General features: G+C 42.7%; 1 protein-coding gene across 3 annotated transcripts; it reads left to right on the top strand.

Annotated features, from left to right (window-relative positions):
* The first annotated feature begins 5,150 nt into the window (after nucleotides 1-5,150).
* LOC121541773 (solute carrier family 35 member E4) lies at nucleotides 5,151-14,888 on the top strand. 3 transcript variants are annotated; one of them, XM_041851063.1, is made up of 3 exons: nucleotides 5,151-5,366; nucleotides 8,724-9,337; nucleotides 14,363-14,888. In XM_041851063.1, exons 2-3 carry the CDS (start codon nucleotides 8,743-8,745, stop codon nucleotides 14,884-14,886), a joined length of 1,119 nt encoding a protein of 372 aa, XP_041706997.1. In that variant the 5' UTR covers nucleotides 5,151-5,366; nucleotides 8,724-8,742; the 3' UTR covers nucleotides 14,887-14,888. The 3 variants fall into 3 exon arrangements, with proteins under 3 accessions (XP_041706997.1, XP_041706996.1, XP_041706998.1); XM_041851062.1 differs by lacking the exon at nucleotides 5,151-5,366 and adding an exon at nucleotides 7,943-8,214; XM_041851064.2 differs by lacking the exon at nucleotides 5,151-5,366 and adding an exon at nucleotides 8,255-8,554.
* Nucleotides 14,889-18,652: the final 3,764 nt, after the last annotated feature.

Below are 18,652 nucleotides of genomic sequence, written 5' to 3'. Positions count from 1 at the left end.
TTGCTGCAGGAGGGACTGGTGCACTTCACAAAATAGATGGCATCATGAGGAAGGAAAATTATGTGTATATATTGAAGCAACATCTCAAGACATCAGTCAGGAAGTTAAAGCTTGGTCGCAAATGGGTCTTCCAAATGGACAATGACCCCAAGCATACTTCCAAAGTTGTGGTAAAATGGCTTAAGGACAACAAAGTCAAGGTATTGGAGTGGCCATCACAAAGCCCTGACCTCAATCCTATAGAAAATGTGTGGGCAGAACTGAAAAAGCGTGTGCGAGCAAGGAGGCCTACAAACCTGACTTAGTTACACCAGCTCTGTCAGGAGGAATGGGCCAAAATTCACCCAATGTATTGTGGGAAGCTTGTGGAAGGCTACCCGAAAAGTTTGACCCAAGTTACACAATTTAAAGGCAATGCTACCAAATACTAATTGAGTGTATGTAAACTTCTGACCCACTGGGAATGTGATGAAAGAAATAAAAGCTGAAATAAATCATTCTCTCTACTATTATTCTGACATTTCACATTCTTAAAATAAAGTGGTGATCCTAACTGACGTAAAACAGGGACTTTTTACTAGGATTAAATGTCAGGAATTGTGAAAAACTGAGTTTAAATGTATTTGGCTAAGGTGTATGTAAACTTCCGACTTCAACTGTAATTAATATGGCACAGAATTTAGGATTACATAATCTAGGATAACCTTAGAGAATGGAATACCCTAGTGTCCGTATGTGTTCTTATAAAATATCATTTTGGAATTAAGCGTTACAATAATATCTGAACAAATGTGAAAGTTTGCACAGTTTGTTGCTGATCAGTCAACGTACAGTCCTTTTGGCTGTCTTAAGGAGGTGGTAATAGTGCTCACTGGCTAGATAACATCTGTACTCTATTCTACACTGAGAACAGCATGTTCCAAACTGAGGCAGAGTGTCATGCATTCCAGCTGAGTTTATATTTGTTACTAGGGGGTGGGAGAGCAAGGTGGGGTGGTAAAGGGGGGAACAATCTCTCACTGTGATTTCTGTCCCATGTGCTATATTTGCATTGGTGGAATGTTTGTTTTTTAATACAGTCAGTAGATCAACATTTGTTCACTGTGTACATTGAGTGCTCTGTTTAGGTTATTGAATTCATATTTGTGCAGACATGTTTTATTAAGAGTTGTGTGTGCTGTATGTGCTGATTCTGTGTGCTGTATGTTCTTATTCCTCTGTCAGTTGCATTTCAGTATGTGTTTCACTCTGCAGCTCCTCCCTACTCCGCTATCGGCAGGTTTCTAGGTGAGGCCTATTTCTATCTAGACGTGCAGCCATATGGCCATAGACTGATATTTTATACTGTATCAGGGACCAACGTGGGCACCCCATAAGTGTCAAATATATAAGTTGGATAGGCCTAAGAGTCAAGCAAAGCAAGTAAGCTGTGAGTGTGTGATGTTTTGTTGTAGTTTTTACCTAAGCTTAGCCTACTATAAAAGGTATAAGCATGAGCTCTTGTCCTGGCTGAGGTAATCTTTTCTTAGTTACTCTCCCAGTGATCGAAGAGAGGGTGATTGTTTTATCTGTTTTTTTAAGGAGAGTTTGCGAGTCAGCGGCCAGGACTACGGCTGCCAGTGTGGGGGGTAAGATGGCGGACAGGAAAAAATTTATAAAAGTGGAACATGTTTTGAGTGAATATGGAGTGGTGGATCACACAGAACTTTTGGAAGAGCTACAGAAGGAAATTGAACGTGACGAGCGTGAGGATGAATTAACTGCGGTGGCAGGTGCGGTGAAGACCGTCAAGTTTAAGCCTTGTCCTGATGATGGCATAGATGATTCTGGCCCAGTGGGAGAATCATCTATGCCAGGGAGATCAATATGTGGTGTAAGGTTGGGTGGAGAAGAGGTTGGGGAATGTTGGGTCGGTGAAAGTGACTCGAAGTGGAATCATGTAGATTTTTTGTGTTTCTGCCATCCAGAGGGAGCGTGTGATCCACACCACGCGACTGGGGACAAGAACTGTGACTTGAAAGGAGTGATAACTGGAGTGGCATTAAGTGTTGTGGAGGATCAACTGAAGTTGAAGATTCCCGGTGTTTATGACGCCCGCCGTTTGGTGCAACGCAGACCCGGTGGAGAGCGTGGTGAAACAGTTAAGACACTGTCTGTACTACTGAGTTTTGATGCAGAGTCTTTAGCAGATAAAGTTAAGTTAGGATGTGTCAGTTGTCCCATGAGAGCTTTTGTCCCGAATCCATTACGGTGTTTTAGGTGTCAAGCTTATGGTCATGTGGCAGCATTGTGTAGGAGGGAGATTCCTAGATGTGAGAAGTGTGCAGGAGGACAGGAGACAAAGGAGTGTGTCGTATCGGTGGAAAAAGTTGTGTGTGTAAGCTGTAGGGGTACCCATGGTGCTGGAGATCAGAGGTGTCCGGTGAGAGAAAAGTAGGTTGAGGTTGCCAGGATCAGAGTAGTGCAGAAGGTGTCTTATGCTGATGCAGTAAAGAGAGTAGTAGAGGAAGATGGGCCCAGGGTGAAGGATCCTAAGTCCCTGTGAGTAGGCCGAGGCCAATAGAGAGTGATTGGAATAACATGTGCTTCATTAAGGTTGTTTTTTTTGGCGTTCATGGCCATGGTTGTCAATTGTACCGCAGTAATGGAACGTAAATCACAGAGGATAGATGTTGTGGTGGCAGCTGCAGAGAAGTACTTGGGTGTACGAGATTTTACTGCAAAAGAGTTACAAGATGTTTTGAACAATAGTGTCCCGTCCTCCCAGGCTGCTGGCCTGGAGTAGGATCAGATAGGGCCAAAGTAGTGGAATAGTGGTGAGGTTTGAATGGGTGCAGGGTTAGTTGGTAGGGACATTTTTTCCACAAAGTGTAGTGAATTCATACTACAGAATAATAGGCTGATACACAGCCAATACTGTAGGTGGCAGCAGAAGAATAATTATTTTATTTTTGTATTTAACCTTTTTTAACTAGGCAAGTCAGTTAAGAACAAATTATTATTTACAATGACCGCCTACCAAAAGGCAAAAGGCCTCCTGCAGGGACGGGGGCTGGGATTAAAAATAAAAATATAGGACAAAACACACATCACGACAAAAGAGACACCACAACACTACATAAAGAGAGGCCTAAGACAACAACATAGCATGGCAGCAACACATGACATCATAGCATGGTAGCAACACAACATGGCAACAGCACAACATTGTAGCAGCACAAAACATGGTACAAACAATATTGGGCACAGACAACAGCACAAAGGCAAGAACGTAGAGACAACAATACATCGCGCAAAGCATCCACAACTGTCAGTAAGAGTGTCCATGATTGAGTCTTTGAATGAAGATGGAGATAAATCTGTCCAGTTTGAGTGTTTTTTGCAGCTCGTTCCAGTCGCTAGCTGCAGCGGACTGAAAAGAGGAGCGACCCAGGGATATGTGTGCTTTGGGGACCTTTAACAGAATGTGACTGGCAGAACGGGTGTTGTATGTGGCGGATGAGGGCTGCAGTAGGTATCTCAGATAGGGGGGAGTGAGGCTTAAGAGGGTTTTATAAATAAGCATCAACCAGTGGGTCTTGCAACGGGTATACAGAGATGGACAGTTTACAGAGGAGTATAGAGTGCAGTGATGTGTCCTATAAGGAGCATTGGTGGCAAATCTGATGGCCGAATGGTAAAGAACATCTAGCCTGCAGCTTTGATATGTGCTGAGAGAAGGACAGTGTACAATCTAGCCATACTCCCAGGTACTTGTATGAGGTGACTACCTCAAGCTCTAAACCCTCAGAGGTAGTAATCACACCGGTGGGGAGAGGGGCATTCTTCTTACCAAACCACATTACCTTTGTTTTGGAGGTGTTCAGAACAAGGTTAAGGGCAGAGAAAGCTTGTTTGACACTAAGAAAGCTTTGTTGTAGAGCGTTTAACACAAAATCAGGGAAGGGGCCAGCTGAGTATAAGACTGTATCATCTGCATATAAATGGATGAGAGAGCTTCCTACTGTCTGAACTATGTTGTTGATGTAAATTGAGAAGAGTGTGGGGCCTAGGATCGAGCCTTGGGGTACTCCCTTGGTGACAGCCAGTGGCTGAAACAGCAGATGTTCTGACTTTATACACTGCACTCTTTGAGAAAGGTAGTTAGCAAACCAGGCCAAAGACCCCTCAGAGATACCAATACTCTTTAGCTGGCCCACAAGAATGGAATGGTCTACCTTATCAAAAGCTTTGGCCAAGTCATTTAGGTCCTTTAAGGTTGCAGTGACACATCCATAGCCTGAGCAGAAACCAGATTGCATACCAGAGAGAATACTATAGACATCAAGAAAACCAGTCAGTTGATTATTGACAAGTTTTTCCAACACTTTTGATAAACAGGGCAAAATAGAAGAAGAAGAGGAAGAAGAAGAAGAAGAAGAAGAAGAAGAAGAAGAAGAAGAAGAAGAAGAAGAAGAAGAAGAAGAAGAAGAAGAAGAAGAAGAAGAAGAAGGTGATTGCAGCAGAAATACTTTTGAGGAGATGGGAATCTCCATTGGAAACATATTTACGCCTGTTGTGTGTATGTTGCCCATACATTGTCAATGGGACGCGCGGTGCATTCTGGGTGATTCTGGGATGGGGAGATCACTCCATCAAGGAGTAAATGGGAGTCAATTGGGCGTTAGCTAAAAAAAAAAAAAACATTACCATGAATTACGTGAACAAGAAGTACAACATTACAAATCTTTTCAGAGAAATGAGATAATGAAGTTGTTCTCTGCAATATCATACAGCTTTGAAATCGTGACATTGCGTTCTTTCGAGGAAAATAGGCAAGTTTCTCGACTCATACCCTGTCTTTTAGAAGGGATTGCGTGACGATTAGCTTAGCAACCGTGTGACGCAGCATGACAATGTGAACGTGATTGGTCGACAGTCTGCTGGGCGGAGCGTTAGATGTTTATTCATTCGTTTCCGGCTGGGATTCTTATCTCCTCCTTTTCTAATATCAATTCAAGGGGCTTTATTGGCATGGGAAACATATGTTTACGTTTACATTTTAGTCATTTAGCAGACGCTCTTACATTGCCAAAGCAATTGAAATGGATGAACAAAAGTGAAATAAACAATCAAAAGTGAACAGCAAATATTACACTCACACAATTAAATGACTAAAATGTAAATGTCTATATACAGTGTTGTAATGATGTGCAATATCTCTGATTGCATTGTTGTAACAATATCTCTGATTGCAGTTGGAGAGCAGTGACTTGACCGGCACAGCTGATCGGGCCATAACGAGGCACTGAGGCAGACAGGCTGTCAGCTCGTTCGCCTGGGATGTTTTCGTGATGTTACCAAGACAAAGATACACAAATACAGAGGTAAAGGTAACCAAAATGCATAACTAATAGTCATTAATGCCGTTTTGCTACCGCGTGAGGTTACATTTGCATAGGACGAGTGGGAACATGGTTCACGTTCGCTATTTTACCTGGTCTGTTGTTGCAGTGGGGTAACGTTAGCTGGCGATTCTGTGATCGTTTATCAGGCCTTTCTGGTCCAACATGACATTTGAATTGGACTTGTTTAGGTATACGGGTAGGACGGGGTAGTTTATAATAAATTAAATTGATAGAATAGGCACAGAGTTTCTAAACCCAGAGACGCAACATCGCGAGACTTCCTGGAACGCTTGCGAAGTAGACCAAGCAGACCAGGCCGGGGTTTGGGGTTTGAGAAATCAATGAGAGAAGTAAAAACTTCTATCTTAACTGTTTATTTTCTCGAAATCTAAAGGCACAACCTAGATTGGAGACAATGTCTCCAACCTCGTGAAAGTGACAAACTGACACGTTTTCATTTTCGTCCAAAAACAATTTTATATCGAAGGGGTACCTTTGATTTGACAATGTGCACATGCGCAGTTCGGAGTGAGACGACCGTTAGACCCGATGATGTATTTCTGCGCATGGGATTAGCTAGCCAACGTCGCCGCGACATCGCCTACAAGCGGATCGGGGATTTCTATTGGAGAAGCAGTTTCTCCCTATCTTCATACTGTACTGTCTTTGGAATAGGTGATTACTCAATGGGCTTGCACCGAGGTAAAATTCGTTTTATATTGGATATTAGGTGGGTATTCGGTTTTCTCATCAATATCTATTGAACCAAGCATGCCATGGCTATGAAGATGGTATATTCTGAATCAGGGGTGGATGGAGAAAAATCCACACCTTTTTAATTACTTTTATTATTATTTTAAAATAATACGATTTTGGATTTCAATCTTCAATAGCTCTTACACAAAGCGTGCCATGACCATGATAATTATATATTCTGAGTCAGGAGGATGGACAAAAATCCACGGCTTTTTATTGTTACAATTTAGAAGGAAAAATGTTTGTCCATCCTTCCCCGAATTCATAATATATAGTTGTAATAGTCATGGCACGCTTTGTGTAAGAGCTATTGAAGATTGAAAGCAAATAAAAATAAAATACAGGTAGCTTAGTGGTTAAGAGCGTTGTGCCAGTAACCGAAAGGTCGCTGATTCTAATCCCCGAGCCGACTAGGTGAAAAATCTGTCGATGTGCCCTTGAGCAAGGCACTTAACCCTAATTGCTCCTGTAAGTCGCTCTGGATAAGAGCGTCTGCTAAATGACTAAAAGGTAAATGTAAATTTTAACAACAACAATAAACAGTGGTGGATTTTTGTTCATCCTCCCATGACTCAGAATATATCATTTGTATTGTCATGGCACGCTTTGTGTAAGAGCTGTTGAAGATTGAAAGCAAAATATATATATATATATAATAATTATGATATTTCAACAAACAAAAGAAGACATGGTAAGGGTAGGTAACAACACATCAGCCTCGCTGATCCTCAACATGGGGGCCCCTCAGGGGTGCGTGCTCAGTCCCGTCCTGTACTCCCTGTTCACCCATGACTGGATGGCCAGGCACGACTCCAACACCATCATTAAGTTTGCAGACGACACAACAGTGGTAGGCCTGATCACCGACAACGATGAGACAGCCTATAGGGAGGAGGTCAGAGACCTGGCCGTGTGGTGCCAGGATAACAACCTCTCCCTCAACGTGATCAAGACAAAGGAGATGATTGTGGACTACAGGGAAAAAAAGAGGACTGAGCACGCCCCCATTCTCATCGACGGGGCTGTAGTGGAACAGGTTGAGAGCTTCAAGTTCCTTGGTGTCCACATCACCAACAAACTATCATGGTCCAAACACACCAAGACAGTCGTGAAGAGGGCACAACAAAGCCTATTCCACCTCAGGAGACTGAAAATATTTGGCATGGGTCCTCAGATCCTCAAAAAGTTATACAGCTGCACCATCGAGAGCATCCTGACTGGTTGCATCACCGCCTGGTATGGCAACTGCTCCGTCTCCGACCCTAAGGCACTACAGAGGGTAGTGCGTACGGCCCAGTACATCACTGGGGCCAGGCTTCCTACCCTTTTCAGGACCTATATACCAGGCGATGTCAGAGGAAGGCCCTAAAAATTGTCAAAGACTCCAGCCACCCTAGTCATAGACTGTTCTCTCTGCTACCGCATGGCAAGCGGTACCGGAGTGCCAAGTCTAGGACCAAAAGGCTTCTTAACAGCTTCTACCCCCAAGCCATAAGACTCCTGAACAGCTAACCATTTCACTGTAAGGTCTACACCTGTTGTATTCGGCGCATGTGGCAAATAACATTTTATTTTATTTTATTTTTGTGCATTCTCCCCTGATTCAGAATATATCATAGTCATGGCAAGCTTTGTGTAAGAGCTATTTCAGATTGAAATCCGTAATCTTATTATAAAAAAATAAATTTAAAAAAAGTGTGGAATTTTCTCCATCCACCCAATTCAGAATATACTATCTTCATAGTCATTGCATGCTTTGACGAGAGAACCGAATATCCAATATTAAACTAGTTTTACCTCGGTACTTCACGGATGATGCAAAGAATGCGACATAGGGTGTGATGATTATGATGCTAGGTCTGCGCACTGAATTCGCTGTGTAGGACCTTGCGGGGCCTCATCTTTTGACTGTGTGAACAATGTATGTATAGGAATTGACATAGTTCTGCTACTGGTACGAGACCCCTCGCATGAAGTAAGCTTCTATCTCTGGGCACTACTTGCAACTGCAGCTGCTGCAAGAGCGGCCGTTTGCTTTCCGGGCCGGCGACGTCATTCATGGCTAACAACGGTAGGATAAATGTAGACAGATGAATGTAGCCAATGTAATACTATTTGGAAACTTTTCTGTGTCATAATTTGGGGATTTTAAATTGTAACCAATCACGAACGCACCCGTAGAGGATGTAGGAGAGTCCGCAGTTCTCCACGGGAAGAACAATATCCTGCTACCCAGCACTTGTCTTGCTCTCTAGCTAGCATCTGTCACTCCTTGTATTTGGTTACACAACCATCTCCTATGCAAAACAGTAACACGTGTCTCGGCGTGGTGTAAAAAAGCCTTGTTTACCTCAGCAAAACAACACGGAAAACTATGGATATAGAATCGACAGTCTCAAGTAGCTAGCTAGGTAAGGTTAGATCTATTTTGTGATACGATTATTAGGATGAGAGACATTTTATACAGCTGAAAACGGCTAGCTAGCTCCGACCGTATCGAAAAGGTTACGCAATCGGGACAGTGTGTGCAGACGAATTGATGTTATTGCTTTACGAAGTCAAGATGTGTTTGTCTTACAGAAAAGAGGATGAAAAGAACATGATTAGCACCGATGGCCTCTCTAAATGCGAGGCGACCCGGCGCGAGACGGGGAAAAGGCCACTGGGGGAGATGCTGCGCCTTCTGTCCGCTGTCATTGTCTGGCTTGTGACGGGGACGACGATCTCCAGTCTTAACAAATGGATATTTGCCGTGTACAACTTCAGGTACCCCTTACTGCTATCGGCCCTGCACATGTTGACAGCAATAGTGGTGGACTTTTGGCTTATTAAACTGCGAATGCTCCAGCACAAAGGCGGTGTTGACAAGCATAAGGACCTTACCAACAGCGCCAAATGGAAGGTGTTTCTATTGAGCTTGACATTTTGTGCCAGCATCGCGTTTGGCAACGTGGGTTTGAACTACGTCCAGCTGTCATTTGCCCAAATGATCTACACCACCACGCCAATCTTCACCCTGGCCATTTCCACCCTGATCTTGGGCAAGCAACATCACATCCTCAAATACACGGCCATGATGCCCATCTGTCTGGGAGCCTCGTTCAGCATTATGGGCGAGGTCCAGTACGACCAGACAGGTTGCTTCTTCGTATTCGCTGCGACAATGTTGAGAGGTGTCAAAACCATCCAGCAAAGTGAGTAAAGTCCCAGCTGCTACCTTTTATAACTCCTTTATGATTGTTCTTATGTTGCATTTCTGATGGGTGTTGACATATATTTGTCATCACTTTTTAACATTTTAACTGTATAACTGTGGTAGGCCTAAGCTATTAATGTATGGATGTTATGTTGGAATAAAACAGAATGGCCCTGTGTACTTCAATACTTTCCCTTCAAGAGAGTGGAAAATATGGCCCATAAACGAAATTCTCTGACATCAGTGTATATTTGGTGTTCCCTCCAATCCCATGGTCATATTAAACTTCCCACACTGCAGTCAGGGTTGGAACATTTTCCTGATGCTCTGAGTCACTCCTCAAGTGACACACCCAGTCTAGCTAGAGGTGGTATGTTGCCTGTTGCTAAGGAAACTTTCAAAACTACTGACAGAGTTTACCCATGGAAAATGTATCAAAAAGGACTAATCCCTGTCTGGTAAACAGGTTGGAGCCAATGTTCCCTCTAATTTGTTTCATCACTGAGCAAATTTCAGGTCTGATGAGTGCAAACTTGAACGTTGTGAAAATTCTGTCCAACTTCCGGCTCGTGTTTACTGTGAACACTGAGGCTGTACCCACTTTAAGTTCATTTTAACGGTGGTCAAGTAGGCTACTGTGGCTATTTGATCATAATGTAGGCCTACCAGAGTGGCCTACCATAAAAAACAATGGAGAAAATGCATCCCATAACATTTTAACATGGAATTAGCTGTTCTATCGTTCAGCCTACAGTAGCAGCCAATGTGTGGTGTTCAATGTAGCCCTACATTCCATGAGAGTTTTTGAAAAAAACATGCAGGGCTTGACATTTAAACTGTTTATCCGCTTGTCCATCAGACAAGGAGGTGACTGAAAATGTTGTTGTGTTGTTTGATGTAAGAAACCACTTTACAAAATAAAATGCATAATTATTCCCATAGGCTACTTAGCTTATTCAAGCCTGTCTCAAAATACAACACTGCCCCTTTAAGAGAGAAAAAAAAAAGAAGCTCTTTACCTGACTGGCTTTTCAAAGATGTCTAGAAATGCACAGTTTTGTGCTCTTGTAGGAAGCAATCACTCTCCCATTGCTGACTACAAATGATCTATAACTGGGCTAATAACTCACTAACTAGCAAAGGATATGAACAAATGTGCACACGTCGCGCTACATGTAGCTCTCGCATTGATCTCAAAACAAGAGCACCTATTCACGACTGCTCATGCTGTAAAAACAGTCCAGTTCAAAGTTAATGGCACAGATCTATTTACGGCTATGGTCTGTTTGCATATAGGCCTACTACAGCTCTGATTGGTTATGGCGCACCGGTCTGTGTAGAGTACAGGCCTGAGTCCTGTCTATCAATGCAATAGAATCCTACTGTGTTCTGCCTACAACAAAATCTCTTGCATGGTTAGTTTTGCATACTAAGTCTTGCATAGTTTGTTTTGTTTCGGTATGTTGCATTGAAAGTGGCTAATATTGCATTGATTCGATCACAATTCCCACAGTAAAGGGAAACGTTGATAGTGTTAACTAACGGGGAAAACTCTAGAAAGTTGAGTGAAGTTCAATCTTGTGCTTCTCTGCGAGCGCTTATATTTATTCTGTGCGCAGTCCCGGGGGGAGCTGCGCACGCCCTAGCAGGCGCCCAACTTAGATGGAACAATGGTTGGAGCACTCAAAAAAACACGCAGAGAGCTCCAACCTGTTTACCATAAAATAGTCCTATCACTACAGTACATACTGTCAAGCGCAGAGGCGTACCTGAACTCTTAAAAAATATATATAAAAAAAATCCATCCACTTATGAATACCAAACGTAGGTAAGGAATCATGGAGGAGTTCTGTTTCCCCTAGGAATTGATGTCAGCTGGGGTTTGTTATGTTGGCTTAAGTGGTGTCCTAGTTACAATCATCTGGTCAATGTCCTAGCTATGTTCAGAGAAGGAACAATGTGTAATTTGAATCCTGGTTCTGTATTTGACTAGTATGAACTTGTTCATATATTTGCTGTAGACCTACTGGTTTTGTCAGTGTACAGCGTGTACTGTACAGAGCTGTAATGATAATGAGCATGCTAGCCTCATGATGTGAAATCCACTCCGAGTTAACAAACCTTTGACATTTCCATGTTCTGAATTTCCTCCTCATCACTCAGAACCACCTTCCTGAATTGCCCATGTAGTTGGATGGTGTCATTTTGTTTGAGCATGCTCGTAAGGGGCTCACTTGTTTACGTTGTATGACACATATCGGTGGTGCACCTGTCTCTTATTTTGCTACAGGTTGCTCACTCCCTAGGGATCCATGCAATTATCTGACGTGTTACGCAAAAATAACACATCACAATGGCATGAATGTGGATCTACTAGTGCTGAGCGATTACTGCTTTTTGAGGTCTGGTCCCGGTTATTCAAAAATAATCACGGTTTTCTGTTTTGATAGTTATTTTTAAACATTAAATGCATTATGAAATAATCACATCAAAGTTATTGTAGACCTTTTTAATGGAAATTCCAACGCCAAAAATAGTGAACATACAACTGCCAAAACATTGAAAACATTCAATTGTCTCTGTCAGGTCCACCTTGGTAGACAGCAAAATAACATTTTGAAATTAATATGAAAGAATACAATATTTCAGTTGTGTATATTGCTTTGTTTTTATTTGATGACTTTATTATTTTTCATTCCTTAAAGTCATCATCTCATCTCTGCTCAGGCAGTAGCAGCCAGCCAGCCAGACAACCATCTAATGTTATCTCTGTGCTCCCCATACTGTGCTGTCTTTGAGCTAGTAGCTGTATTCTGCAGTTGTCTGATGAAATCATTTTACTAGTTCTTCAAAGTACATAAGACATATTTTCAAGACCGCTTATTACCAACTACTAAAACTATCCACCGAGTAGAGCTACCTCACTAACTGTCTCTATCCCTCTCGTCTTGTGTTGTGCACATTCTTCACTCATGCTGTATCTGTGTAGGCTATCCGTCTCTGTCCGAGCCAGGAAGAACAGGTGCAATGGATAATGGTCATTGTAGTTAATTACCATGTTTCTGCGCTGAACTAGGTTGAATATTTGCTTAATGAAAACTACAGGTCCCTTCAGCCCAGCGTCCCACATAGTTCTTCACTTAATGGCTGCGTTTGAGAGCATCAAAACCGTGATTTATCATGGGTAAATTCTGACGGACTGACTGATCTACAAATAATATATATTAAAAAAAAAAAATTGTAGAGTGCATTTCCCACGCTCAATGTGCATAAGGAGAAAAACAAAAACAGCAACAATACATAAAGTAGAAAGAACTCACAATAGACCAAAACACAACCTACTAATGCAACATATAGACTTTAAGCAGATTAAGCGATCAAACATTAAAAGCTAGCTGGAATAGGTCAATCTTTAGTTGTTTTTTAAACGAGGAAATTGAAGCTGCCTCCTTGACATGCACAGGTAGAGTATTCCTGCCAATAGGCCCTGTCAGCCACGCCGCACAGGTTTGTGGCTGGTGTGACCAGGCTGTTTGAGTCTGACGATCGTGCTGGGGAGTACTTCTCAAGAAGTTGGCATATTTATATTGGTGCATTACCCTGGAGAGCCTTAAAGGTAAGCAGCAGAATCTTAAATTTGATCCTATTTTGAACAGGAAGCCAATGGAAGTTGAATAAAACAGGAGTAATGTGAGTGTTGTGTGAAGTATGTGAGAGCATCCTGGCAGCTACATTCTGGATCATCTGGAGTTGAGACAGGAGCCTTACTGGGATTCCTATCAGCAGTGCATTACAGTAGTTAAGTCGAGATGTTACCAGGGTATGCACAAGCTTCTACGCATCCGCAGTGGACAAGAACGACCTGATTCGAGCGATGTTACTCAGGTGGATAAATGACACTTTCTTGATGTTGTGGATGTGTGCTTCAAATGAGAGGCTAGAGTAAAGAATGACACCAAGGTTTCTGGCTGTGACGGTGTCATCATCCAGAGAAAGAGAGAAAGGATTAATCTTACTCTGTGCACTCTTAGAGCCAAGTACAAGCTCTGTTTTGCAGCAATTAAGTCGTAAGGAAGTTCAAATGCATCCATCTCTTGATTGCATCTAGACCACAAGAGGCTGCTGAGGGGAGGACGGCTCATAATAATTGCTGGAATGGAGTGAGTGGAATGGTATCAACCACATGGAAACCGTGTTTTTGATGTATTTTGATACCATTCCATTGATACTGTTTCAGCCATTACTATGAGCCCGTCCTCCCCAATGAAAGTGCCACCAGCCGCCTGTGATCTAGACAGTCTGTCAGTTTGGTTGTAACAGTCTGAGTCCCCTTTTGTCCTCACATATATTTGAGTGTCATCAGCATAACAATGAAAGTTCAGTCCAGATCTTTGTATTAGTATACCAAATGGCAGCATGTATATAGAAAACAGGAGTGGCCCCAGAACAGAGCCCTGTGGGACCCCTTGAGTGACTGTGGCAGGGTTGGATAATTGCCACGTGTCACAAAGTCTTGTCTGTCAGTCAGATATAATCGAAACCACTAGAATGCTGTGCCAGAGAATCCAAGCAAGTTCGTTAGTCTGCTGATGAGAATCTCATGATTCACTTTGTTGAAGGCTGCTGTCATGCCCATAAATAACTATTGAATAGTTATTTATGATGCAATGTGATTTGTAGATTAACCAGTCTCGCCTTTCAAGTCGGCTGCAATGTTGAACGGGCCCAATTTGTCTTGTGAATTATTTGATTTCTCTCTTGAGAAACCGCACGTTGAGCTCTCCAAAAACTACAGTGCTGTACTATATGATTGTTTAAATTGTTTTATTTCTGTCTATCCTCTCTTATCTTCGTATTTAATCTCAGCACCCAGAACCAAATCTTGTGTTTGCGCTATAATGTTTAATTTGTCAGGAGACTACTTTGTATTTGACCACTACGTGTGAAGCCTACTTTTGTGTGTGTTCTGTTTCTCTCTATGTAGGTTATATTTAAATGGTTAAAAACATTTTTTGTGTCTCAGGTATCTTGCTCCAGGAGGAGAAGATCAACTCTGTGTTCCTGCTCTACCTGATGTCCATCCCCAGTTTCTGCATCCTGGCCGTAGCTGCTCTTGCCCTGGAGAACTGGGCCGTGCTGGAGTCTCCAATGCACTATGACCACAACCTGTGGCTCTTCATCCTGCTCAGCTGCCTGGGCTCAGTCATGTACAACCTGGCCAGCTGCTGCGTCATCACCCTCACCTCTGCCGTCACCCTGCACATCCTAGGCAACCTGAGCGTGGTGGGCAACCTGCTGCTCTCCCAGCTGCTGTTCGGAAACGAGATGTCAGCGCTCAGCTGCGTCGGCGTGGCGCTCACGCTCTCCGGCGTGCTCATCTACCAGAACTCTGAATTTATCTCCGACTACATGGACGCACGGCGAGCCAAAGCCAGGGAGCTCAGCCGAGGGAGTGAGGAGGACATCGCTGGCCAATCACAACCGCCCCCCCAAGACCAGCAGGAGAGGATAGATGCCGATGGCAAGCGAGAGGACAAGAGAGACTGAAAGAGAAGAAGAGAGAGCGAGAGGGTGAATAGGAGTTGGACTGTTTACAGCAACCCTGTCCTTCGGGTTAGTTAAGTCAGGTGGTTCTGTGGAGAGGATCAGGAGATGGGCTTCGACCTCATGAGGTCATAGTTGATGATGATGACATGAGTGACAGAACTTGTTTGGTTGGGTCGTTTTTACCTCTTCACTGTGCCAATGTATTTATTTCTGCCATGGTCTCATGGAACGAGAAGTCAGTCTAGGCCAGCTGACAAAAAAATCTGATGCCTTTACGAAAGTGACAGTTGAGTTTTTACTGTTCTAATACCCATACATGCACACATACTGGTATATGCATGCATGAGCACACAAACAATGTGATATATCTAATGAGGTGTCACTCGCACTACTCCACTGTGAAAATGTTGAACATGAGTGAGTGCTCAATGGGATGTTGGGAGGGAAGGACTAGGAACACTCCTCATATGGATGGGCAAAAAAAAAAAAACGAATTGTACTGTTACTTAACCTTCCCCTGGTCTTGTATAGGTGGGAAAGAGGTTTCCTGGCAGCTTTTTATGTGGGGGATCTTAAAATGGGGGGTCGTATTTGTTATAGTGCAATAGCTTTTGTCTAGATGACGTTTACAATGGCGGAGACATACAAGCTAACAGGGTTGGCATATCATTTCTGTTGGCTGTTTGTAGGCATGGAGGTCTGTGAGCCACACTGTTAATCTACTGCATAGTGAAGCAAAGATCTGAGGGGAGGCACTTTGTCCTGCTCAGTGTCCTCTTATTGAATTTCCTCTTAATAAAAGGAACCTATTATTCCGTTTAGTAACCTGTACAGCAGTTCTCACTGCAGCAAACCTCTATTATTAGGCCCATCCTCTCTAAGGAGTCTCACTCATCTTTAGTACAGTCCTTTTCTTCTGGGAGAGATCATAAAAAGGATTTCATGATCCTCTCCTTACCGCCACTCCAGGACCGAACAGAAATGTCTACCCTGCCAGGTCTCATGTCTCCACTCAGAGGGTGCCTCTATTTTTAACGTTTAGTCTCCCTTATAACTGACCTCTGCTGGACACTGTTATTGTAACTCCCATTTTAATACATTTTAATATTTATTAATACTTTTTTGTTTTATTGTTTGTTTGTTTTTTCCCCTTTTTGAATTGGGTAAGTAACATTATTTGATGTCCCGTTTTGTGGTTCTTAGTAAGGACAAAGAGAACATTTTGTTTTTGTTTTTCTATCTACATAAAAACAAATGATGTAATTGAAGTTTGGAAGCTCTTACTTTATCTTGTCTATAGCAGGTTTTCCCAAAGTAGGTCCTGGGGCCCCCCCTGGGTGCACGTTTTGGTTTTTGCCCTAGCACTACACAGCTGATTCAAATAATCAAAGCTTGATGATGAGTTGGTTATTTGAATCAGCTCTGTAGTGCTAGGGCAAAAAACAAAACATGCACCCAGGGAGGCGTACCAGGACTGAGTTTGGGAAACCCTGGTCTATAGCGCTGACGTATGACAGAGGTCACTCAGTAGCTGGAGGTCTAATCAACTGGTCTGTCACTTGGCAAACTGTCCTGTGACTGGAGGTCTTGTGTAACTCTCAGACCCAGGTGGAAGATTGCATGTAAGGCCAACGTACAGCAAGGAGCTTATGAAGGTGTTTCTAATCTTCCTTTCCCAGTCGAAATAACCTTCCGGTGTGCCAAACATTGACTTCTTGGTTCAGCTTCTGTTCAGTTCAGCCTCAGATCGACACTGGACAACAAAGTTGCTCTCTAATTGGAAATGGTTATATATATTTTGTTACCCACCTGTTATTTTTTCACTAATATGTTGCCATATGCACAGCAGTAGACACAGAATGATTTGTTGCCAGCCTCGACCCGATAAATGAGTAATTGGAATGAAGATAAGATTAATGCCAGTCACCCATTTTGTTTTAACATTCATAGTTCTATCAAGAGGATCTTGTTATTGATGTTAGTTTAAATACCTCAGTCTTCAACATGGCTTGTTAAAGACCATTTGTTTAATGACTTAAGTAAGTTAGCAGTTGAAGAGAGATCAAGCAGCTGAAAGCATGTCTGCCCACAACCACGGTTTGTCAACTGTTATCTGTTTGGTAAATAGCCTACTGTTTTAAAAGCCAATTTGGTTTAGTAACTTCGAATTGACGATAAGGGCTTTTCAATCACACAGCCCTTAGAATACCTATATATAGACTGTACCAGCTTCACAGATCTGGGTTTGATTTTACAGACAAAGTCGGTTTGACAACTCTGGGTTTGACTAGTCAGGCTGCATATTCACACAGAGTTGTCTTTGAGGGTGGGCAAAGCTCATATTGCACTGAGGAGTTATGGAGATGCTGCCTTTACAGCATAGGGCTCATGTGTATGTACTGTTTTTGATGTCTGCAAAAGTTACATGTAAATCATTATTTTATTATATTTATGTATTTTACAATCATGGCTGGCTCAAATATACTTGTTCAAGAACATATTTGTCTTCCGTCTTATTTTAGCTTAACAAAAAGGACAATGGCATGTCTAGACACACCTAAGCAAACACACAAAGTACAGTTAAACAAACTGACTACTGGTATGGTTAAGGTAAGGGTAGGGATGTCCTAAGGATCCCGGATAGCACTAACCTATGTACAATACTGTATGTATTTAGTTTAGCTCACCACATGGTGGAGGCATTTTCCTAGTTACTGATATGTTTGACCTCAAAATCCCCAAGTCTCAACTAGGGCTGGGAATTGCCAGGGAGCTCAAGATACGATATTATCATGATACTTCGGTACCGATACGATATGTATTGCGATTCTCACGATTCTATATGTATTGCGATTCAATGTTCCAAACATATTGCTCACCATATATCTATTGCAGAGGGACATGGAAATAAAAGTGCTGAAAACAAATTGGCTCCCTATTTAAAAAGAGGATTTAGAACAAGCTATGAAGGATAAATACTGGAGTTTTGGTGGAGGTACAGCCAACTAGCGCAAAAATTATATTGTGATATTGTCAAAACGATACGATACAGTGCATTCAGAAAGTATTCAGACCCCTTGACCTTTTCCACTTTGTTACAGCCTTATTCTAACATGGATTAAATGTTTTTTTCCCCCCTCATCAATCTACACACAATACCTCATAATGACAAAGCAAAAATGGGTTTTTAGAAATGTTGGCAGATTGATTTAAAATAAAAAACTGATCTTACAATTACATAACTATTTAGACCCTTTACTCAGTACTTTATTGAAGCACCTTTGGCAGCGATTACAGCCTTGAGTCTTGGGTATGATGCTACAAGCTTGGCACACCTGTATTTGGGGAGTTTCTCCCATTCTTCTCTGCAGATCCTCTCAAGCTCTGGCAGGTTGGATGGGGAGCGTCGCTGCACAGCTATTTTCAGGTCTCTCCAGAGATGTTCGATCGGGTTCAAGTCCGGTCTCTGGCTGGGCCACTCAAGCACATTCAGAGACTTGTCCTGAAGCCACTGCTGCGTTGTCTTGGCTGTGTGCATAGGGTTGTTGTCCTGTTGGAAGGTGAACCTTCGCCCCAGTCTGAGGTCCTGAGCGCTCTGGAGTAGGTTTTCATCAAGGATCTCTCTGTACTTTGCTCCGTTCATCTTTCCCTCGATCCTGACTAGTCTCCCAGTACCTGCCGCTGAAAAACATCCCCACAGCATGATGCTGCCACCACCACGCTTCACCATAGGGATGGTGCCAGGTTTCCTCCAGACGTGACATTT

Source organism: Coregonus clupeaformis, chromosome 27, assembly GCF_020615455.1.
Source record: "Coregonus clupeaformis isolate EN_2021a chromosome 27, ASM2061545v1, whole genome shotgun sequence".
In the NCBI taxonomy this organism is placed as follows: Eukaryota; Metazoa; Chordata; class Actinopteri; order Salmoniformes; family Salmonidae; genus Coregonus; species Coregonus clupeaformis.
This window is presented reverse-complemented; position numbering and strand designations above follow the sequence as displayed.